Source organism: Eulemur rufifrons, chromosome 14 (assembly GCF_041146395.1).
Source record: "Eulemur rufifrons isolate Redbay chromosome 14, OSU_ERuf_1, whole genome shotgun sequence".
NCBI lineage: Eukaryota > Metazoa > Chordata > Mammalia > Primates > Lemuridae > Eulemur > Eulemur rufifrons.
In genome coordinates, this window is record NC_090996.1 from 14,712,456 (window position 1) to 14,737,448 (window position 24,993).

At 36.7% G+C, this 24,993-nt stretch overlaps 1 protein-coding gene across 1 annotated transcript in view; it reads right to left on the bottom strand.

The window, feature by feature from the left end:
- SDK1 (sidekick cell adhesion molecule 1) overlaps window positions 1-24,993 on the bottom strand; it is an 860,282-nt gene that overhangs the window by 532,847 nt on the left and 302,442 nt on the right. Inside the window, exon 2 of the mRNA XM_069486624.1 lies at window positions 13,224-13,383. Within this exon, the coding sequence (XP_069342725.1) occupies window positions 13,224-13,383 (160 nt within the window). The remainder of the gene's footprint in view (window positions 1-13,223; window positions 13,384-24,993) is intronic.

The window sequence follows — 24,993 nt, forward strand, 5'->3', positions numbered from 1 at the left end:
GATGCTATCCTTTACAAAAAAAAAATGTTCTGGTTGTAACAGTTACCTATAATTTAAGAACATTTTCTCTTACAAAGTATAATCAGAGAAACTTTAAAAAAAAAAGTCAGGCAAAAGATAAAGTATATCGTATGCTTTATTTGCTCAGTTTCCTAAGCATAACTTGAATCACTTATATTCAATTAATTGCTCATCTTTTTATTCAAGTATGTCCAATTAGTCAACCTGAAAAAGGAACTGATAGGCATAATTTTTAAGTGAATAAAACATTTGGACAATAGAGGTAATTCAACATTAAGCATATATTAATCCAAGTACTTTCTTCCCTCTGATAATCTTCTTGAGATCCTATGGCATGATTAATAAAATCTTTGAAAAGAAAAAATATTGCTGAGTTTTAATGTTAAATTTTTATTCTATATTGAGGAATGGTTCACCTCAAACAAAACTAATTAATGAATACAATCAGAATAGTATCAAATTGAACACAAAGAGTCAATGCCATGCATTTAAATTACAAATCAAGACTAGGAGGAGGAGTAGCTTTGATTGTTATGTACTGTGATTACAACAGAGGGGAGTTTTGAGATTAGGTTAAAACAAAGTCAAAAAAAGTTTAAGAAAAGAAATAGCACAAGTCATTGCAGTACATATTTGAAAAACTATGAACAGTTTTATGATTGCAACTTAACCATATTTATGTAATTATTATACATTCTTCTTGCTTTTTTGCAATATCTAAATAGATCTTAAAGTTTTATAATTTGTATAGTAATCCTACATACTCATGCACAAAAAAAAGCACTGCTTTCAAACGACAGGGAGAAACAGATACAAAATCGAATATTAAGCATATGCTGTTTTGTACCTTCTCTTTAGTTTAATGTCTCACTAGGGAAAATATATACAAAAAAAAACTTGCATAGTCCTCCACCTATTACGGGAATTCCTATACAAATTATGTTCACCTAACAGATGGGAATATTCATTGTAAGTCTATTGTTTATAAACACACATTTTAAGCAGAAGTAGTTTCCTGGTTCTTTATAAGAAAGTATGCTAAAATCTTAGCACCATATGCTGCTAAAATATAGAAAATGCCTGTTCCTATTTCAAATCAACACAATGGAGAATGTTTGCATTCACTGTACCAAAGCAGAATTCTACTCGACTAAAAGACAGTTTTCCAGGGCCTGTTTATTATCAGGAATGCCAAAGAAAATCAAACACAAAATCCCAACAAAAGATTTAAACATTCATTTCTACTAAGCAGGAGAATACCTTAGTCATGAACAGAAACTCTGAATGGACCACTGCAACTACCCCAGAATTTCTCTAGGAAGCAGCATCAGGTCCATTTCAGCCCATGAACAAGTGTTTGGAGCAGATATTTGACATTTTTTGTCTGCCTAGGATCTGAACCTCTTCCCTATATTTTGAGAATTCTCTACTCTATGAATCTTGGAAAAAAGCTGATCTCAAATTAAATGCCAAAAAGATCACATATGGATATTCCCAAATCCCTCCCCCTGTGTCTCACAGGTATGAGACACAGGATGGTCAATTAGACACATACACTCTGGATTTCTCAACCTGGGGCTGGGTGATGCCCAGGAACAGGGCCAAACGGGAACGCACCTGACAGCAGCACTGGTGGGGACACAGAGGAACACTGTGTGCAACAGTGAATAATAATTATATAAATACAGTTAAGTTGCCCCGGAAGCAGTGTAAGCACAGAGTGCCAACTGAGGCAGTGGCTCCAGCACTGGTGTCCACCAATAAACCACTAAAAATCATTAGGTGACAGAATCCCCCAAAATGGGGACAAATAAACCTGGTATAAGGAGTTTTCCTGAATAGGAAGCAGTATTTTAGAAAACGTCTGACAAAATATTATCCAGTTTTAGAATCATGACTGTTGTTCTTTCTAACAACAGTTAGATATTATCACTAAATATACATATGACAGTAATAAAACCACATCTTCAGTATACAGGAGAAAATCTGTACTTTCCCCTCTATGGTCAGGGAACATAATTCAATTCATAAGAAAGAATTTTCATATTCACTAAAATTAGATGTTAGGTTTCCTTCCTTCAATGGAGTGAGGTGGGGTGTCAACACCTATTTTATGCCACTTCGGATAAGACTATTCTCCAGAAATGTAATTTTATACTGGTATAAAAATATCTATTTTGGAGGGAAAAAAAAATAACCAAGTTCTACAATATGCTTTTATATCTTGGCCCAAAGCCCATTCTTATCCTTAAAGTAAAAAAAGGGTTAAAGAAAAAATAACTGTAAGCCATTTATATCCTTCTTGGAACCACCTCAATTCTCTTTTTTGGAATGAGATGATAAATATGTTTTCAATTTTATCTTTATAAATTTCCTATATGAAATTTAAAAAAAAAATAACAATTCCAAGTAGGATGAGCCTCTAGCTAGTTTTTACCTCAAGCAAAATAATGAAATGAAAAATCCAGACTGAAATTTGTTAAGAAAGAGATATACGTGCAATTTTGAAAGCGTGTACAGTTCACTAATAGGTCCTAGGCATTAGGCAAGCTGATGGTTATGTTTTTAGTTCTTTCAAAAAAGTTGAAGCAATCAGTATGAAGTTAAAGAAAACAGTATGGTAAAGATGGAAGCTATCTGATAAGTATACTATATGTGCAAAAGTTCTTTAATCTGTATTTTATTTCAAAATTTATATTAAATTGAGAAGGGCAATAAACAGGTCCCTGTGGGAATGGCCTAAGAGTCTACAGAATTTGCAGCAGTTGTTTCAGGAACATAAATCTTGGGAATATAAGCCACCCAGGGACCAATTAGATGCTAAGTTTCCAAAACCTGTTTACTGACATCATACCATGAATAACTAAATTTAAACTTTATCTTTATTAATAGTTATAAAAGCCAATCCAAAGATTTAAGAATTAATGTTGAAATGTGCCTAAGACTCTTCTCCTGGGATTCTGGTTTATGTGATTTTCCCTAACATAAACCATGTTTGTGTTTTCATTTCTTCACTTATTCCTACTTTTCGTTATCAAATCAGGAGCAAAAAAATGTGAAATCCATATTTAGTGAAGCATGGACACATGACTGGAACCAGTCTGTCAAATCTATTGTTAAGATTAAATGCTCTCTCTCAAGTCAGTAAGAATGGAAATACAGAAACTCTTGGATAAAACACATTGATTTTTTCAGGGTTAAAAATATTTTATTGCATGCCTGTTTCCTTAATTCTACATAATGCCAGATTTTCTGAGGATATAAAAAATCAGAGACCATTATGTCAAGGATTAAAGTATGAGGTAAATGTTAATTTCTACATAATCAAAAATATCCATACTAAGACATAATGGAAAAAGAACCTAATCTACTTTATTACGTAATACAACATAAGCACAAGTGAATCAGAAACATAAATTTAAAAAGCTCCTATTTGTCTCATCTGGAATCATTTGTCAACAATAAATTTGGTTTTTCTCACTCAAATTCTTCATTTAGATTCCACAATGATCCCTAGAGAGAAGAGCCAAAAGGGATTAATTATCTACATCTAAACCATTTCCAATTAAGAACTGTAAAAAGCCTAGCGCTAATTGTGCTTCGGAGATTCTCCACAAACAACCGTATCTGCTATGACCACATAGAGTTGAAGAAAGCAGTCAAACTAAAGCCAGAAATAATATAAATAATACACAACTCTGTAGGAGCAACAATAAACATGAGGGCACACCACATTAGTATTAGAGATCTAACCTAAATCAAGTAAGATAGCACAGGTGTCTACCATATAAGCCTGGGAAGTCAATGTTGGTTACTCCAAGTTGGAATGAGATGACAATAGTCCACCCACTTTTAACTAGTATATAATTTTCAGAATTTTGTTAGAAATATAATTGATTTTGTGTATTGATCTTACATCCTGTAACACTGCTAAACTTACTTATTAGCAGCTTTTTTACAGATATATTTTCCACAGAGATGATAATGTCACTTGAAAATAAACACAGCTTTATTTCTTCCTCCCATCCACAATCTAGATACTATTTTGGGGGTTTTTTGTTTGTTTGCCTTACTGCACTGGCCAGTAACTCCAGTGCAAAGGATCTGCAAATCTGAAAAAATTTCAGCATTATTTCTTCAAATATTTTTCCTTTTCCTGCCTTCTTTGGAATTCCAATTATACATATATTAGGCCATCTGAAGTTTTCCCACAACTCATTAATGCTCTTTTCATTGTATTTGATTCTTTTTCCTATCTGCCTTTCATTTTGGATAGTTCTATTGCTTTAAGTTTATTAACATTTTCTTCTGCAATGTCTAATCTCCTGATATCCCATCCAGCATTTTTCAACCCAGAATTTATAATTTTCATCTTTAGAAGTTTGATTTCTGCCCCTTTAATATTTTTGTCTCAACTTTGATCATGTGAAATACCATTATAACTGATTCACTGTCTTTCTATGCTAATTATAACACCTGTTTCAGTTCTTTCTTGGTTTCAATTGATTTTTCTCCTCACTTTGGGTCATGTTTTCTTGCCTCTGTACATTCCTAATAATCTTTGATTAGAGACTAGACATTGTGATTTTACTTCGTTGGGTGAATATTTTTGTATTCCTATAAATATTCTTGAGCTTTGTTCTCTGATACTGTGAAGATACTTGAAAATAGTTTGATCCTTTTGGATCTTGGTTTTTTTCTGTGAGGCAGAATCAGAGAACTATTTGGTCTAGGGCTCATAATTCTCCACTATGGACCCAAGACAATTCTGTGTATTCTAACCAATAAACCCATGAATTATGATGTTTTCCAGTTTGGCTAGTGAGAACAGCCCAATGCTGTGTGAGCTCAGGGAACTATTACCTCTAATCTTCTTGGGTAATTCTTTCCCTGGCCTTGAGCAGTTTCCTCATATGAATGTGCTGATGAATATTCTGCCAAATGCTCAAGGGGGACCCTCTGGTGGTCTCCAGAGTTCTTTCTCTGTGCAACCCTCTCCTTTCTGGCACTCTGACCTGGGAAATCCAGCTGCCGTGATCTCTCCAAACTCTGTCTTCAACTTAGGAGTCCCCCTGGTTCTGCCTGAATCTTCCTTCTCTGTGGGACAGCATGGAAATTCTCTCAAAGCAGTAAGCTGGGGGGAATCATAGGGCTCACCTTGTGTGTCTTTCATCTCTCAGGGATCACAATCTTTCATTCCCTGTCTGATGTCCACTATCTTTAAAACAATTATGTCTATCTCTTGTCCAGTTTTACAGTTGTTTCAGGTGAGAGAGTAAATCTGACCTGTTGTTTTATCTTGGTCCAGGCTGTCAGTTTTTAGTGGGGGCCCAGAGCAAGAGAACACTCAGCAATAGGACTAAACTACAATTCTGGAAGTTGCCCTTCCATTTGAGCCACATATCCTAGCATACCTGATGTTGCTAAATCTCTTGGAGATAAGAATGTCATGGGCAGTCTTTAATAACCCAAAAGGAGAGTCAAGCACAGAACACCCTAAGATTCTGGAACAAGATTATACCTTCTGCAGCAGGGAACCACATACACTGAAAAGCAACTCCTGGTCTGCTTAGTACAAACTGGTGACCAAACCATGGATATTAAGAAAATATGCAACTGGAAATAACTGTTATGAGAGAATTATTATCAGAACCATGGAGTCATAAGATTAAGACTCGCTCAACTATATCTAGGCCTCATCAATTGACAGAACTATTAAACACTCGGGTCTGGGTTTATACATGGGTTACCTCAATGCTGAAAATGGACATATCACACTACAGCCCTACTCACGGTTGGCCAAAAGGGACATAATGAAGGAATGTCCTCCCAAGTCAACAAAGCTTCAAGCAGTACCTTTTGTCCTTAACTTTGAATAGGGAGAGGTTTGCGGAAGGAATAGCTTGAGAATGGATATAAAGAGACACTTGGGCAGTGACAAATAGCTTGGCTGATGGGAAAGAGGTTGGTGAGAGGCATGCCTGGAAATTCAGAAACAAGAAAGTCATATGTTAATAGATCCATAGGGGTGGGTGCAGTATGTGGATCTTTTAATACCACTAGAGAGCATCCACTTCAGATAAGGCACTCATCAATCAATTGGATAGGATGACTCAACCGTGGATGTCATTTAGATTTCTTCTAAACTAATGAAATGGGATATAAATTGGTCATGTTGGCAAGGAATGAAGCTATGAATGGGTCCAATAGCACCGGCTGTTCCTCATCAAAGCTAATCTGGCTCTTGCCACTACTAGATGCCAAACTGCCAACAGCAGAGACTGAGGCTGAGCCTTCATCATGGCAACATTCTTTGCACTGGTCACTTGTGACTGGTTGATTACATCTGACCCTCTACCATGGAAGCCTGCAGCGATTCATACTTATCAAACTCAGTATCCATTCTAGAAATGGATTTGCCTTCCCTGCTCACTGATTCAGCCAGCACCACAATTTGGGGACTTACAGAATACTCAATCTGTAATCATGGTAGCCTGTACAGCATTGTGTCAGATCAGGGACTAATTCTACTTTTCGAAGGAGGTGTAAAAACAAGCACTTTTCTGGGGGGATCCTGTAGTCCTAATACATATTGTACCACCTCGAAGTAGCCATGCTAATAGGATAAAAGAATTGGGAACACCACACTGTAATGTTGGATGTTGTTTTCCAAGATAAATGTGTTGAATCAATGACCATAACACCAAGGGGTTATGGTGTAATTGGCCCCATTCCAATGATCTATTTGTGTTTCCCAACTTTAGGCTCTTTTAGATTAGAGGTCTTGGTTCTCAGGAGGAAACACTTCCCACCCAAGATACAGGAAGGGATCCAGGGAACTTGAACCTACAATTCATCCTGGTCCCTTTGTGCTCTTCATGCCAGTGAGCTGGGGGGGGGGGGGGGAGGAGTTACTACACTGATGGAGATAAATGACCCTGAGTACCCCAAGACACTAGGGTTGATACCATACAGTGGAGCCAAGGAGGAGGGAATTCACTGGGGTACTGCTTAGTGCTTCCAAGACCAGTTGCCATTACAGCATCCATATGGTAACAAAAGCAAGGCAACTAAAAGAAGCAACAGAGAGGTAGGTCACCCTAGAAGCAGGCAAACTGGACTAGCTGAAGAGCTGGCTAAGAGCTAGGCATATCTAGAATGGGCTGGAGAGGAAGGAGAAAATAAATATCAATTATAGCTTCAAAGCTTGCTCAAATAAGATAAATAGTTTGTTCCATCAACCCTCTTGAATAACGTCCTTGTAGAAACTGTAGCTGACTATCTTCGTGGAAGGGACTCTTTGATAGACTAAATAGTAGGTACAAGTACACTGAGGGGCTCAAAGAATGGACTCAGTTTGATCTTCTTGTGCTTCATTTCAAAACTCCTTTTAGCCCCGCCTTTTACTTGAGCCACTGCTGTAGCAAACAATTCCAGGCAGCCTTGAGTGGCTTCATACTGGTGCAGTTGGCAGCACCTGGTCTTAACCGATGCCTCACATTTCTCGCTTCCTGTCTGAGGATTCTTTGGCACCACATACAGAATGTTTAGTTGCATACTGCACATTTCTAGTGAGCTTGAGCTAATGAGAAACCAAGGCTAATGACCACGGGGCCAATATTTATCAGTCAAGTAAGGGAGTTGACAACTCTTTTCCTCTTTTATACTTTAGGTTGGACATTTCTAAAATTCATTTTCCTAAGTTTACATGGAAGTTCCAAGCAAGGTTGAGCTCCAGCCAATTACGATGATCACCAACATGATAATGTAGCCTTGCATTGCTTGTTCCTTCCTCCCTGTTTCATTACCCCACCTTTATTTACACTTGCTGCCTGAGATTACATTCCAAATAATCAATCAAATGTCACATTTGGGCCGGGCGCGGTGGCTCACGCCTGTAATACTAGCACTCTGGGAGGCCGAGGTGGGCGGATCGTTTGAGCTCAGGAGTTCGAGACCAGCCTGAGCAAGAGCGAGACCCCACCTCTACTAAAAATAGAAAGAAATTATATGGACAGCTAAAAATATATATAGAAAAAATTAGCCGGGCATGGTGGCGCATGCCTGTAGTCCCAGCTACTCGGGAGGCTGAGACAGGAGGATCGCTTGAGCTCAGGAGTTTGAGGTTGCTGTGAGCTAGGCTGACGCCACGGCACTCACTCTAGCCTGGGCAACAGAGTGAGACTCTGTCTCAAAAAAAAAAAAAAAATGTCACATTTGTCTCAAGCACTGTTCTTAGAGGATCCCAGGTTATTAGAGATATAGTTGTCTGATTTGTTGCAAATATGTTGCTTGTCTTTCAATTCATAATGATTATTTAAGCGCACAGACATCGTTAAAATGTTGTATGGTTATCTGTTGTCTGTTCTTGGTAAATTTTTTCAATGCTTTTATACTTTCTCCTGATATAGTTACAGATCATTCAAGTAATCCCTTTTTTTTCTTATGCTTCCATTTTTAAATTTAATTCTTCAATGTATCTGAAATTTATTTTGGTGTTTGAGGATCTAGTTTGAATGCTGTTTCCAAATAACTGATTTTTTTACCATTGGTTTGAATGCTCATTTAATTATATATATATTTATGTGTATGAGAGCCTCACTCAAAGTTCTCTGGAATATTTTTGTTTATTTTTATGCCACTAACATGTTATTATTATAGCTTTCTAAAATAACTTAACTCCTAGAAACGAAAACTTCTATTATTCGCCTAATGTTTTAAAAATTTGTTGGTATTCTTTTCTGTTTATATTTATACATGAGCTTTAGAACAATCTCATCAGTCAAGTTACCTCGCAAAAAACCTATTCACATTTTTATTAAAATATCCTATTGATACTACGTTTATGAAAAATCTCATTGACACTGGGTTAAACTTCTATGATGATTTCAAAGGAATTGGCATTTTTATAATGTTTAAATTACCTATCTAGGAAATTTTATATTTCTCAGTGAGGTTATATACAGTTCACACAAGTTCTACTCATTTCTTATAAAAGTTATTCCCAAGTTTTTCATAATTTTTATTAATATTGTGAAATTTGTTTGCCTTTTTATAAAACATAAAAAAATAACTTTTCTCTTAACTATTCCTATTTTTACTGGAATAAAAAAAGAATAAACATCCACCAAATTTCTATTTTTATACTGTCATAGAAATTGAACCACAGAGACAACTCACATAAGAAAACTATAGAAGTTTTAGCAGTTTTGAGTATCCAATTACTCCTCCTGGTATAACAATAAATACTGTACTTAGCATTAAATTCTTGGTGTGCATGTGTGTTGAATATAATTACAACAGATTTTTTTTATCCCAAAGTAGAAAATTGATAGTAAATGCTTTCTGAAAAAATGGATATAAATACACTTAAGACATCTATGCAAACTTGGTTTAATTATTGAATTAGCATCAATTTGCCAATGCGGACACCTATGCCTAAATGTAGACATGAGCATCAACATGAAATATAACGTGTAAAACTCACTGAAATTCACTGCGCAGTTTTTAATACACATAGCAAAGAAACTACTATTTTTAGTCAAAGCTGAAAAAGGTAGATTTATATTATTTTTTCTTTATAGGGTTAGCATTTTCGTAACTGACACCGAAGCATGGAAAAATAGTGGTTCACTTTCACGTAGGAAACACCTACCATTTTCATAAACTATCCATGTTTTTCAATCTGAAACTTAGGTCTCATGAAAGTTAACATACGACAGGTGAAGGTGCTTACTGAAAGGAAGTAGATGAAAGAGTAATTTGAAAAAATAGCATGAGATTTTTAGACAGGTTTTATATCTGGAAAAAAACAATGACAAAATGTGATGGATTCCTGACAACCCATTTCAGTGTCTGAAGCCCTCAGTGAACAGAATATAATTCATCACATCTACCCCAAATGATTCTTACTTCAGAATAACCCATTTCTTCTTATCATGTTTCCAGTGAAACAGGAGTGAAATATCATATATACCTTATTTGAGTGGCCCATCTATAATAAGTCACTCCCCTCAGCCTTGCTTAAATACAACCAACAATGTTTTTTCCTCTTGTGGATTACCTATGGTATAATTTCAAATAAACAAGTAAATTTGCTAGGGGAAGGAGCAATGCAAATAGAGTTCCACCTTCCTATTTTTAAGTTGACAACAAAATTGTTTTATAATAAGTAATTGCATATATAATAGCATATTGTACACTTTGTCATTTTAAAAGAAAACTGTTACATAACTCTTTTAAAAACAGATGTTCCTTGACTTATGATGGGGTTACATCCCAATGATCCCGTAAGTTGAAAAAAATTTAAGTTGAAAATACATTTAATATACCTAACCTACCAAACATCACAGCTTTCCCAGCCTACCTTAAACATGCTCAGAACACTTACATTCACCTATTCACCTATTCCAAAATCATCTAACCACAAAGCCTATTTTATAATAAAGTGTTGATATCTCACATAATTTATGAAATACTGCACAAAGTGAGAAGCAGTAATTTTGCACCATTGTGAAGTTGAAAATTAGCTAAGTTGAACATCAACAGTTGGGTACTATCTGTATATACAATGAAATGCAAATAATATAACGATTTTGATACCTATATTACCCATTAAGGAACTCTTTAACAGTTAGAATTTTGATATTGTTCTTTTTCACTCTTGCACTCCCAAGATATATTTCCACAGGAAGACTCACATAAAGGAGCAGTGTGTCTTTCTTTTGTGAAGTGGGAGAAATCATTATTACAGGTTGTAGGAAAAGAAAGAGAAATGGCTTGGTGCCTAGACAAAGGCATGTTCTCAGGCAGCTCAATTTCAGAAAACATACATATGGAAACTAAAGATCTAGAAAACAATTCCTTTCCCACTATCTACGGTATATACCCCAGTTTGAAGGCCACTGTTATAGATTATTCACATCACTACTTGTTTTTATTAGAAAGAAATGATTTGGGTTCTTTCAAAACCCCATTCCTTTCTTCCTCAGGCACACAAAACACGCCACTTAATTTTTATGAGAACACTGTGAGGTGGGTTTTATAATACCCATTTTACAGATGAGAAAAGAAAGCTCAAAATGGATAACTTATCCAAAGTCACACAGATAATAAGTTGACTGGCAAGTACTTAAACTGAAATCATCTGTCGTCAAAGCCCATTACTCATATGTGGTTCTCATTTCTAAGTTCACATTTTTTTGTTTTTGCTTCCTTACATCTAACAAACCAAGCCCCGTTATGTCATATACTAATAATGTATAATGTTGTCTAAAATTTATTAAGGGACTGCTTGTGTGCCAGAAAATGCACTGCTTTCCATTCATCAGAACACCCTAAATGAGGTGTGATCATCCCCCTTTTGCAGATACAGTTCTCTGTTTAAACTTACAAAAGGGCTCAGGGGTGGCCTGAGGTCATAACACTAATGCTAACAGGTAGTAGAGCTAGGCCTCCAACCCAGGACTGTTTGACTTCAACTATCATAATGAATTGCTCCCCTCAAAACAGATAGGTACTTCTGACACAAGATAGGCCTAGTAACGTAAGAGGAGGTCCCAAACTCACATGTCTAAAGGGTGAGCGGACAATGGAAATGAGCAGAGCAGGCGTGGTGCTACAGGAAGGGAGGGGGCCGGAGAGCACTGAGGAGAACAAGGGAGTGTCCCCACCTTTGCTGGTGGCCAGGCCTTCTGACTGGTCTAGAGGGGCCAGAAATCAAGGTTTTTATATAAAATTGTACAATTGTCAAATGTTGGCAACCAATTACAAAAATATGTATTCCCACATATATTTTTAATTGATTTTTAAAGCACACACACAATCTGGGCAGGATGAATGTGGTTCATGGACTACTATATTACAACCTCTGAGGTAAAGAGAGGGAGTGGGTAGGCTATATCCCCATGTTGAGAAATTCTATTTAAAATATCACATGTACTCACCAGCAAATTGGTTTCCCTGATCATCACCTAAGTGCACATTTGGGAATAACAACAATTGGGTATTGGACAGAGGTGGGGAGTGGAGGGAGGGGATGGGTGTATACCTACATGATGAGTGCGATGTGTACTGCCCGGGGAATGGACACGCTTGAAGCTCAGACTCGGGGGGATGGGGGACATGGGCAATATATATAACCTGAACTTTTGTACCCCCATAATAAGCTAAAATTTAAAAAGAAAAAAGGCAAAAAAAAAAAGGAATTACTATTGATTTTATTAGGTGTGATAATGGAATTATGGTTATTTTTTTATTGTCCTTATATGTAGAGATATATACTGAAGAATTTACGGAAAAATAAAACTAAGTGATGCTGGAAAAAAAATTAAAAAATAAGTAAAATACCTCTGTATAAGCCAATTCCTTCTTATTTCATCTAAAGGAGAGCATGGTATTGCTCATTTTGCTGACTTTGGAGGCTCTCGGACTTTTCAGGTACCACTAGAGCTCCCCATCCTACACAGAACTGCAGCATCTAGTATAACAATCCTTACCAGGTACAAACCTAAAAAGCTCTCAAACACCGTGAGATGCTGAGGCTCGAAAGGCAATGCTGCTGCTTCCTGGGTAGAGACACACCTCAGTCTGAACCTGATTCTCCAGCTCTGCCCCAGTCTCAGCCCTCGTATGCTGCTCCCACGTCACATCCACCCCATGTATACTGCATCCCCTATGCCTGGCACATCGCAGGAGTTCGATATATATGGGTTTTGCTGCTGAAGATAGAAGTTCTACTCATGTCCATTCTCCCATGGTTCTATCCTTTCCCATCCCAACTTGAAAATTTAGCTAGGAAAGCTTTTTGTTGACTACTCAAAGCTACCAACCTAAAGACCTCTGTTTAACCATTTATGCTCATTAGACAGGAACAGTATGTGTGAGTAGGGTGGTTTCCCCAAGAAAGCAAATTTATCACATTAAAGCTGTTATGTGCATTGCCCTGTAACTATAGCTTTTTTGTCTGGTAGTTGCACTAACAGACTTACTTTTACAAATATAATGATAGACTTCCTATGTATAAATACATCTTATGCCAAAATAGTAAATCACGTTCTAATTACATTTCCAAATCTATTCCTTTAATCTTTAATGTATTAGAAATTCAATCCAATATTTTTACCCATTGTACTATTATGGCCAATAAGGTGAGTATTCTAAGCACATCAACATGAAATGAAATCTTATTTTCAAACAATTACTTGTATTCGCTGCTGTAGGTGGTGAGCTCACTGTCATTGTGCATCCACTTGAATTCCAAAGGCCAGCTTCCTTCTGCAAGGCAAGTAAGAACAAGGCGATTCCCTTCCAGGTGAATCTGTGGTAGGCCTGGCTCTGTTTTAAAATATGGTGCAACATCATCTGAAAGATTTAAAAAAATACATATGAAAATAGTATTCATTCAATTAATAAATTATTTAAACAGATCTAATTTTAAAAAATAGAAATGATGACTATTTGGCCCAATTAAGAAGCAAATAATCCTTGACCCACCCCCCGCCCCGAACATGCAATATCCCAGATAGCATTTAAAAAGCTGAAGGCTCAATGATACCACCATTTGAAAGCATCTGACAGGTTGATCCAAGTTATTTCTATTTATGATTAATTCTAGCTTATCAAAGGGACATATTGGGAAATCCTTTTTCATATAAGCCTTTGGTTTTAACTGGACAATCTATTTTCAAAGTAACAATTAATGGTACATAGGCTACAAAAGAGAAGTTTCCTCATATAACCTTCAATTGGTTTTTTCAAAAGTAACTAGGATAAGATTAGCATACATACATGTACATAAATGACATAAATCACAATCTAGCTTTTCTTTTTCTTTCTCTCTCTCTCTCTCTCTCTGTCACACACACACACAAATGGTCTCTTTTAGTGACTTTCAGTGGGATATAAAACTGGAAACCTGTAGTATAATCCTATTATGGATTACTACACAGCAGTGAGAATGAACCAATTATTGCTACACACAATAATGTGGGTGAATCTCAAACACATAATGTTGAATCAAAGAAGCCAGATGGAAGAAAAGGTTATAGCATATGCTGCTTCCATTCAAAAGTTTATAAAAGCTCAAAATCAGACAAAATTTATCTACGGTGTCATAGGTCAGGATAAGGGTTACCTCTGGGGGATGGGAAAGAGATGGGGGGGGTGTACCTATCAAGGTAGCTTATGGAGAGTTGGTCAAGACTTATTTCTGCAAGGTTACAAAGGTGTATTTACTCTGTGAAAATGTATAGAATACCACACGATTTGTCCATTTTATAAGTGTACTTCAATAATATTTTTAATATGGATGCAGGACACATGGCTTCTAACTCTAGCTCCATGACTAGCCATACGACCTTGATCAGGACACATGGGTCTTTGTGTCTTCATCAGCAAAATAAATATAACAAGTGACTTCTCATTTTTCTACAAAATTCCCAACACCCACCTGCATAAGCTGGTTCCTGTCTATCTGTCAGGCTTTCCACTCTCTCCACTCACATGTAGTACTCCAAGCATACTTCACTTCTTCCACATTTAAACCCAGGTCAAGCTCTTTCCTACTGCTATGGCTTCAACATCCCTGCCAAACTCATGTTGGAATTTAATTGCCATTGTAACAGTATTAAGAGGAGGGAACCTTAAGAGGTGATTAGTTCATGAGGGCTCTGCCCTCATGAGTGGATTAATGCTATTATTGTGAGAATGGATTAGTTTTGTCAGGATTGAGTTCCTGATAAAAACCATGAGTTCAGCCCCTGCTGCCTTTCTCTCTCTCTCTCCCCCCCCCCCCCCCACCATTCTCGTTTGCCCTTCTGACTTCCGCCATGGGATAACGCAGCATGAAGTGACTTGGCAGATGCTACTGTCATGCTCTTGGACTCCCAGCCTCCCGAACTGTGAGCCAAAAAATTTCTATCATTTATAAATTACCCAGTTTGTAGTATTCTGTTACAGCAGCAGAAAATGGACTAAGACAACAACTATCTTGGAGCTCTTGCACTTGCTCTTTCCTCCACCTGGGATGCTCTGTGTACACTGACTTATTCTCATCCTTTAGGTTAAAGTGCTTCCCCTCCTCCCAATATGCCCAAACAAATCATTGTGTTTATTTCACTCACAATACTTATCAGATTTTGAAATTAAAGTGTTTATGGGTTACACCATACTACATCTCCTGTCTTGATCACTTCTGAATTCCCAGCATCTAGAACAATGCTAGGAACAAAGTAGACAATGCGTAAATACTTGTTAAATGGATAAATATAACACAAATAACAGCAATAGCTAGTATTTATTGAACATTTACTATGTGCCAGAAATTGTTCTAAGTACTTTATGTTTATTAGCTTAATTCTGACAAAAACCCTACAGAATAGATATCATTATTATACCCATTTGCAGATGAGTAAACAGAGGCATGGAGAATTTAAGTAACTTGGTCAAGGATACCCAGCCAGTAAGTGGTGAAATCATGATTTTAATCCACATAATTTGGATCCAGAACCCACCAATTCTATGTATTATGACTCCAAATGTCACAGATTTCTCAATAATGAAACTTTCTTCTCAAGAACCCGTATCTAGTTTCAAATTTCAAATTTTGGATAATTTGTGAAGTTACTAAGCTGGACTTTTAGATTAAATCACTGTATATTTAATAAATGAAACGTCAAATAGTATACTCACAATGTTAAAATTGAGACTGTTAAAACTGAAACTGCAGCTGCACATTAAACTGTCACAACTAAAATATATAGAATTTAAATATTAATAGAGTTTATTTTGCCATTGTGCTGATCACTGTATTCCATTGTAATTGGTATATTGGTGATACAATATTTCCAACCTCTTACTAGCATTCACTCACTCAAATAAATAAATGTTAAACTGCAGTTGTGAATATGGTAAGAATTTACACTAAGGAGAGTTAACCTAGTCAACGAGATAGAATGCAGGAGCTGAGAGCTAAAGGATCAGCAGGAGTCACAATACTCAGAAAGCAGCAGAAAGGCCTTGTAGTAGAAGCAAGTGTGGCAAACAACGGTGGGATGTTCAAGAGTGAAAAGCAAGCCTTACTGCAGGTACAGAAAGGGTGAACGGCTTCAGGGTGAGCACATCTCTGTTCCATGTCATCCCTGTGTGATTACCAGCAGTGCCCACTGCACATTCAAAAGCATTCTAGTATGAATGACAAGTTATATAATCACCCTATTTATACACCTTGGTCAAAAGTACTATCAATATTACCATGATGGTGGTCATTAGTTATTATAACAAAAGGACAGCAAAAAAGCCTTTGAAGGGATTGTGTTTTTAAAAGAACATTCTGGCTGTAATGTGGAGAAGGAGTTCAAGAGGGAACAAAGCAGTGGGAGTAGAACAGTCAGGAAACCACTGCAGTGATCCAGGAAAAATGCTCTAAAAGTGATGGAGGTTGGGCCAAGGTAATAGGGATTGTGGTGGAGGAGATGAAAAGAAATAGGAGGCTTTAAAATAATATTTAGGTGGTAAAAAAGATTCAGTGATAGATTGGTTAGATGGGTGAGGGAGAGGGAGGTGTCAAGAAGGATTCTTAGGTCTCTGGCTTGTCCAATTTTCTGTTCAATACATGTGCACTGATTCTGTGTACTAGACCCTGTAATCAGCATCAGGAATACCGAGAGAATAAGACACATCCCTGTTCCATGAGGGGCTAGAATCGAGGTCTGACACAGGAATATAAACAGTAAAGTGGTAGGTACTGTAACAAAATATGTAACTCAAAGTGAGCAGTAATCAATCCTTGTCCTAGTCCAGGAGCTCCACCTGCTTCTGCTGCACATAACATGCTCTAAGCTGTATTTCAAGTGCATTCTTAGGTTTGATTGTCAGCTTTGTGTCCAGTTTCCCTTTTTGCTATGTACTTCAGCTGAAATAATCTCCTCTTATGACCCAGACAGTCTAATAAAGCTGAACTGCAATGGATATAGATTCACCACCTTGGGATTTACTGCGCTACAGGCTTTATTAATGTCCTTCCATTTGTACTCTATTTAAAAACAGAAAAAGAAACACCACTTCATATGGTCCCAGTGTCCTACAAGAATGAGTCATAAAAATACATCTTTTTGAAAGGAAAAAGCTTCAAGATAGAAGCTCAAGAATGTGCATTTGGTTTTTCAATTGACAGAGCATCACCAATTTAATATAGTATATGATGATTTTGAATTTAAATGATGTCACAATTCAATTTTTCACACATTTTATAGTTAACCGAACATGACTATACTATGGACAAATTATAATGCTAGGTTCTCTGATATAGTAGGGAAAAAAATCTTCAGAACAAACGTTTCATATATAATTGGCAAGCAAATATCTTGCGATCCACGCAAATATCTTGCGATCCACATGAATGTAGAATTTCAGTTAGCACAGATGCTAATATAGAAGAAGGAAGGGCAAATGTGTCAATGTCTGGAAACTTAAGCATCCAAATAAAAATTACTATGAGTATTTTAGCATAGATTAGCCAATTTGGAGACCACCACATGAGCCCAGCACTATCTACCATTGACATACAGTAGATCATGGGCATAAAGGTAACAAGACACAAAAGCTTTGGGGAGAAAAAGGGAGAAAGAAGGATTAGTACTGAAGTCTGTACAGATCCCCTACAAAAGCATTTAATCACTACATACTTTAACTTGGGCAAAGAAAAGTCTGAAAAGATCCATAAAGAAAAAAAATGACTAAGTTACCGCTGAAGAAAAGTTGCCAATCTCTGACCTGGGGAAAAGCTAATGGTCCATTCAGTGCTCTTTGAAGTGTGTGTGTCCATCCATCCGCACACACGTGCACAATCCTGCAAGTGTTTGTGTTTCAAATAATAATAGGCAACCCCTTTCTCAAGGAAAACAAGCAGGTATTAAGCATACTTCTGTATTCTAACAATGAACGCTATAGGACCCCAGAAAGAATTACTAAGGAAAACTGTGAAATTTCCATTTTCACATACTTTTAAATAGAACATAAATCATTTATGAAAGAGAGAGTTTCATGTGTCTGAATAATACAGATTTAAGGTCCATCCAAAGGAGAAGAATGGACTTAATGTTCTCTCAAGACATCATAATTTTACGATGTAAAAGCCACTTCCCTAAATAAACTTTCAAGGTTTTCAGATATAATGTAAGTGGATTTAATTTTACCTGCCTGATGCAAAGATAATCTTCTGCCACCTAGAAAGGGACCATGACCCATCTCACAGAGGAGAAATCACTGACTCGGGAGGCTCTGGAGCACAAGAAGTGCTGGGGCAGAGCCTTGCCCTGTGGCTCCAGCTTCCCTGACAGGAAGAAGGGGGACTTGCCATGGGTTTTAATTAGCTGCTCCACAACAGAAAATTGAGAGTCTATTACCTGAAACCCTTAACAGCAGAACTGATAGGAAGCACCTACTAGGTACCAAGAAAGTCAAGCTTTAAGCTCTTCTCGCAACTCTGCCTATGAGAGCTTCAACTAGGATAATTGTAATCTATTCAGTAACTTACCCTTTTCTCCTCCATTTAAAAGTGATAATGAATAAAGAAATAATAATCAACCTCCACTTAGCAGAGGAATCAACTGTACCACAAACAAGGGGGTGCCTGAAGCAGACAAATTCCACATGTTCTGGTAAAGTGACAATGAAATTTATTAAGCCGTTGTAATCAGACCATCAATCAGGTGAGGGTCCAGTGGGGGATCAGGAATCACAGCATGAATGGTCCAATCAGCCGGAGCAGGACCTTCTATTACTGAGCTCTGCTTTGCCACCGCTGAATTTCCCAGGGCGACTAATCTTCCAGTGTAAATCACTAATCTTCCTTTCAAAACTTCTTTTATATCAAATTCAAACATTTTCATGCCCCAAGCTTATGAATTTAGCACTAACAGAAAGTTCTATTTTTCAAATTCCAGTAATAAACAAAAGCACAGGGCATAATGTATCATTTGTGAAAACTATTCTTAAAAATATGGGTAGAAGATCCTTTTCTGGTAAAGGTAGTCATTCAAATTTCAGCTGCTAGCAGTTCATTATGTACACCTATTGAAGCCAGGAATTTAATCTCACAATACAATGTGCTTTTTCCTAATAGTAATGTTAATCTTTTTAATGATAACAATTAGGCATTGCAAATGTACTTCTGAGCAAAAATTTAAATATATAACTAGATGTGTTCTACTACAGCCAAATATGCAAATATAGAAAGGTCACACAATGATGCTGTAAGAGGACCCAATAAATGTTTTAGGACAAGGCTGCTAAAGGTGAAATAAAGGAGGAAAAGCAGGAGGAGGAGGAAGAGGAAGGGGAAGAGATAAACGAATGGTACATATTAATTTTCAAACTAGGTAATTCTCACTCCAATAAAGAGCTGGCTCTATTATCACAGCTAATTCTCAGGTTTCATTCTCTTAACATATCAGAAATATTTGTAAATATTTTCTAGTGATAGACTTTCAATTATAGTAGGACGTACCATCATAGTCTGTGAATCTGAAAAATAATTATCCATCTTCTCCATGTCACTTTATGTATTTTCACTGCCTTGTAAAATAAATGAATATCAGAAATTTCAGGGTAAAAAGTAGCTATAACTAAATATATACATATATATCTGATTTTAGAGAATCAGAAAAACTGATGACTACAAAACATAAGAATGTTTTTCAAATTGTTATACAATCTCTTGCAACTATTTCTGATGGGACATGGCTGGAAGTTTATAAGTTGCTACCCATATGATCTTGCTTCAATACACTGTAGCATTTCTGACCAACAGAAAGCAGATCCTCACTACCTGCTTAGTCTTTGCTGATCTTCACACGGAAGAGGAGGGAGGCACAAGGCTCAAGCCCATATTTGCTCCTGCTCCACAGTTACAAAGGCACTTAATCATTCCTCAAGCATTCATTGAGCGCCTCCTGGCTGCCAGGCACTGGGGATACAGCTGGTCCCTGCCCTAATGAGCTCATGCTTTAGGAAACAAGACACCTGGAAAGAAGCCAATGGCATTATCAGGAGTTGAGTTGACAAAGCCATGAAGCCACTGCCATGAGAGGGCCCCTGATATTCACAGCTGAGGACCTCCCTGTGGTTTAGGACTCCACACCTCAGTCAGGGCAGAAGCTCTAGGGGCACCAGTGCCCAGGGGAGCCCAGGGCACCCTGACAGACTCAGCCTTCAGAGGGCTGAGGTTCCAGGAACTTACAGAAACAGGATGGGCTCAGCACATCTTTTGGTGCTGCTTCTGCTATCAGCAGCTTCCAAAAACTTTTGAAGGCTTGTTAAAGAGCTGTCCCCTGCCCCATCCTCTATGACAAATGAGAACTTTTTCAGGTGAATGCACTCCCAGATCCCAACTAAGAAGCAAACTTTTGGGAACCACTTTGTCTTCTATTTCATGCCTGGGCCTGGCTGTGATAGTTGAGCAGTCTTGCAGGAACTTCTTGTCACCTCTGGAGAGTCAAGAAGGACACTGAGGACAAGGAATGGCCTAGCAGGGACATCAGTGACTGTTAAGCTTGGCCTGGAACAGAGTTTGGGGATGCAGGGGCCCAGACACCTGAGCACACTGTAAGACCAAATAAAAAGCAGACATTCACCCTTCTTTCCGGTCTCTGTCCCACTGTTTTCTGGAAGGCATCATAATGAGAAGAGACAAAGCTAATAAAAGTTTACATTGCATATTCTTAGATCTCACTGTAAAGTCATCATTTTGTACTCAAAACTTTGACTAACAAATGTGAGATTTTCTCCAAGTAGTTCTTCCATGGCATCTGCACATTCGAAAACAGAGAAAGCAGGAGGGGTCCCTAAGATTTTCATTAAACAGTACTGTGAACAGCTTGCCTACACATTCAGTCAGTGGGGAAGTCAAACTGATTACCTCTGTTTTCTCTGAAATCAATGTGAATTAACAGCATATTTAAGGGAAGTCATGGGGTAAACCTACCCTTCTAATATTTTCCCATAAGAAACCATTCAAGCTTTCAGTGAGCTTAATCTACAGTTGAAGCCGATGGTAGAAACATAAAGGGCTGTATTTATGTACTGGTATGTCTTGCACTGTGCTAATCTATTTCAGCATATAAATTAATAATAAGAGGCAGTGGAATAAAAGCGATTCCCTTATTTCTCCAAACTGAAATAAGCGTCCAGTTCTCCAATATTTTACTTCAAAGCAGATGTGCACTAAATTGTGATTTCTATAGTTTATAGTGAAAAAGTATGACCAATCAAAATATGAGGAAATATACCAAAAATAACCATTATTCTTGAATATGGTACAATATTTCTTTGAAAGATTCTTGCAAATAAGCCTTAAAATCCAACTCTAATTAAACAGAAAGCCAAAAGGACCAAGAAAAAAACCCCTCAAATATGATTTACCTTCTCCTGGCTTAGATGTTTGCTGGTGAGTTTATGGCACATACTTACTGATACAAAAACTGGGACTCAAAAGATAACTAAATGGTGAAGATTTCATTTTACACCAAGAAAATTACATGTGAAAAAAAATTTCCTAAGGACACCTAAGTTTAATCAGATAAAGCCTACTGTTTTAGCAAAGTCATAAACCATAAAGGTTTCTCAAAGAGTACTTGTACAAGATAGCAGTTTAGAGCAAGGACTTTGGGACTCTGTGTTCAAATTCTAGTTCTACCCTCAGTAGCTTTGCGATCTTGGGTAACCTGCTTAACCTCCTATGTCTGGGTTTCAAAATCAACAAAATAATAGAATCAACTTCTTCAAGAGCAGCAGTTTTTTTTGTTTTTGTTTTTTTTTGCCTGATTGTTAAAAATGATTTTTTTTTGACATCAGAGATATTTTATTAATAAAATCACATTACAGTTCTTGGTGGTATCACAGATTATTTATGCTCATCACTGTTTTGGTGGTTATTTTACACATTGCTAAGTCTTGTTATTTTTTTTTTTTCTTTATTTCAGCTTATTATGGGGGATACAGAAATTCAGCAGCAGTTTTTAAACTCTCTGGTCTCAGGATCCCTTTGCAACTTAAAAAAAAATATTGAGGACCCCTAAAATTCTTCTTTATGCGAGTTATTTCTTTCCATATATATATATACACACACACACACATACACACACACACACACAATTAGAAAACTTTTAGAATATCTATTATTTTTTAAAATAATTAAAGTCATTACATGTTAACTAACACATGACATTTTTAGAAAAATAACTATTATCCAAAACAAAGCAAAAAATACTAGAGTGGCATTGTCTTATATTTTTTACAATTTTTTTTCAATCTCTGGCTTAATAAAAGACAACTAGACTCTCATATATGCTTCTGAATTTAGTCTCTTGCAATATGTTGTTTTGGTTGAAAAATATGAATGAAATACAGCCTCCCAGAAATGTAGTTGGAAATGGGAGGAGTATTTTAATAGCCTTCTTAAATAATTGTGAATATTCTTATTAATACTGTACCAAAACTGAACAAGTGTCATTTTCATGAAGGTTAGTTGCAATGTGCAATCTGAAATGCTACCAATAAAATTTTGGTACTTTTATATTAAAATCCTTTGGTCTATCTTGCAATTTAAATGGATCTTTCACATATGCATGACTTTCTTGGTTCGCTGAGTTGTGCAGATCTTCCCAATGTTGACACGTTTCATTATACAAAGTAAACAATATCACATGTTAATATAGCTACCTATCTCACCAGATAAGTCCTTAAATAATGAGAAAATGTCAAGCTTATATTAACACATATGAGATTTCCAAAATACTAATTTTTACTTATGAGCTTGATTTTTATCTTTAGCCACAAATACTGTGTTATTTTCATTGATGCAACAGGCTTATTTTGTTCATTTAAAAAAAAAAATGCTGTCAAATACTCAAGTCTGAATTACTACTAAAAATGGAATGCCATGAAAAAATCAACTAGTTCAGCTCCTAGCTTAGATAACCTCACAAGGACTTTGCCTTGAGAGCTATCATATTTTGGCATGCAGAAGTGTTTTACACATAATTCACATTTTGACACCAAATATTAAAAGGACGTTTATTTAATGATTTTTACCATTTCAAGGATATTCTTAAGAGAACTGGATTTTTTTTTTTTTTTTTTTTTTTACTCAGATGTGTGGTGGAGAAGAATAATGTGCCAAATATAGTTTGGCACCACTGCCTTGATATACATGCTCAGGTGCCAGAATTTTTCTCATGATTGCTTTTGTATCACCAATAAAATCTCAACACAGAGAAAATGCAAAAAGGTCTTTGTATTATTACAAAATGCTTTTGATCTCATAGCCTCCTCTAGCAAAGGGTCTCAGGGTCTGCCAGAGGTTCTTGGAACTATTTTGAGAACTACCGCTCTAGAGTTGCCTCAAGGATTAATATTACATAATGTGTACAGAATGCTTATGACAGTGCCTGGTAGAGAAGCACAATGTATGTGTTACTGTCTATTAAAACATGTTTTTATAAAATGAAATTGCACCTTCCTACAGAACACTGGATCTTGAACTTCATCCAGAACACATTTACTTTTGGCTTTCTAAATAACACACATAAATCATGCTACAGTCTTAAATGTCAATAACTATTAAACCAATGAAGTTGTCCAATTTAAAGAAAAACAGGTGTTTATATTTCAAATTACTTCAGAATTCTAGAGAAATCTAAGTATCGATTTGATTAGTTATAATTTCATTCAACAAATACTAAATATCTACTAAAACACCTACAAAATGGGAATAAAGAAGAAAACAGAATAGAAATCACACCTTCATGGAGTTACCTTCTAGTTCAGAGAGATAAACAATAAACAAACAAGAAAAGATATAGTACAGTCTGTTTTGCTAACACTTATATTTCTTTTATACAAATTGCTTCATATGTGGTAAATAGGGAACTGACACTGGTATAACATGCAAGTTGTTCTGATTTATGCATGATTCCCCCCAGAATATTAATGTTCTAAGGTGATCACGAACAAACTTTATCATTTACTAAAAAGTAAGCTTGAAAATTGTAAGAAAGCAATTAGCAGCAGCAGCAGCAACAACAAAAAGCTACTTTAAAAACAAAAAAGAAGTCACTTTCCACTGTTATATATTACACCATTGAGAGAAGCTGCAAGTACAGATGTATAAGTTTGGAAGGCTTTTCCCTTCATATCAAAACAGCAAATCAATGAAGGTACCAGAAGTATTTTTTTTTTTTATTAGGGTCCTGACTGCAAAGTTCCAGTTTTCAAGCGGTCTGCCCCTAACAGTTTTTCCCATAAGTTCTGTTATTTTAGTATATGAGTTCACAGAACATGAAAATTTTCAGGAACACATATATGGAATAATAAGAAAAACACCTGCATATAAGATAATGTTTGATAATCTTATGCTTTAGGGAAAAAAATGAGAAAAAAGCGAAAAAAAGAATTTTGCAAAAGGGGCAGAGATTTCAAATGAAGAAGATAAGGAAGGCCTTGATAAGAAGGTGACACCTACACAAGCATCAGAAGGAGCTGATGCCCTCAGGTATCTGAGGCAGCAGGAAAAGCAAGTGCAAAGGCTCTGATGTGGAAGTGAGTCCCACCTGTGCCAGGAACACTAGGAGGCCCAGGTGGATTAGGTGGCATGAGTGAGGAGGATGGGAAAAGATGATGAGGGAAAGAAGGAAAGAGGAAGAAGCCTATGGGACTTCAGATTTTATAAGTGACACTGGAAGCCAAGGGGGAATTCTGAGCAAGAGTAATAGGCTCTGACTTCAATGTCCATTGCTTCACTACTCACTCAGCACTCAACTGCGCTGAGATTAGGCAGGAAGGGCCAAAGCTGGGAGACCACTCAGGAGACCATTGTATTAATCCCGAGGGGAGAGGATGGTAATGCGGCAAACTGGTTGCAGTGAAGGTGGCAACAGATGATTGGACCTAGGACATATTGTAGAGGTAGGGCCA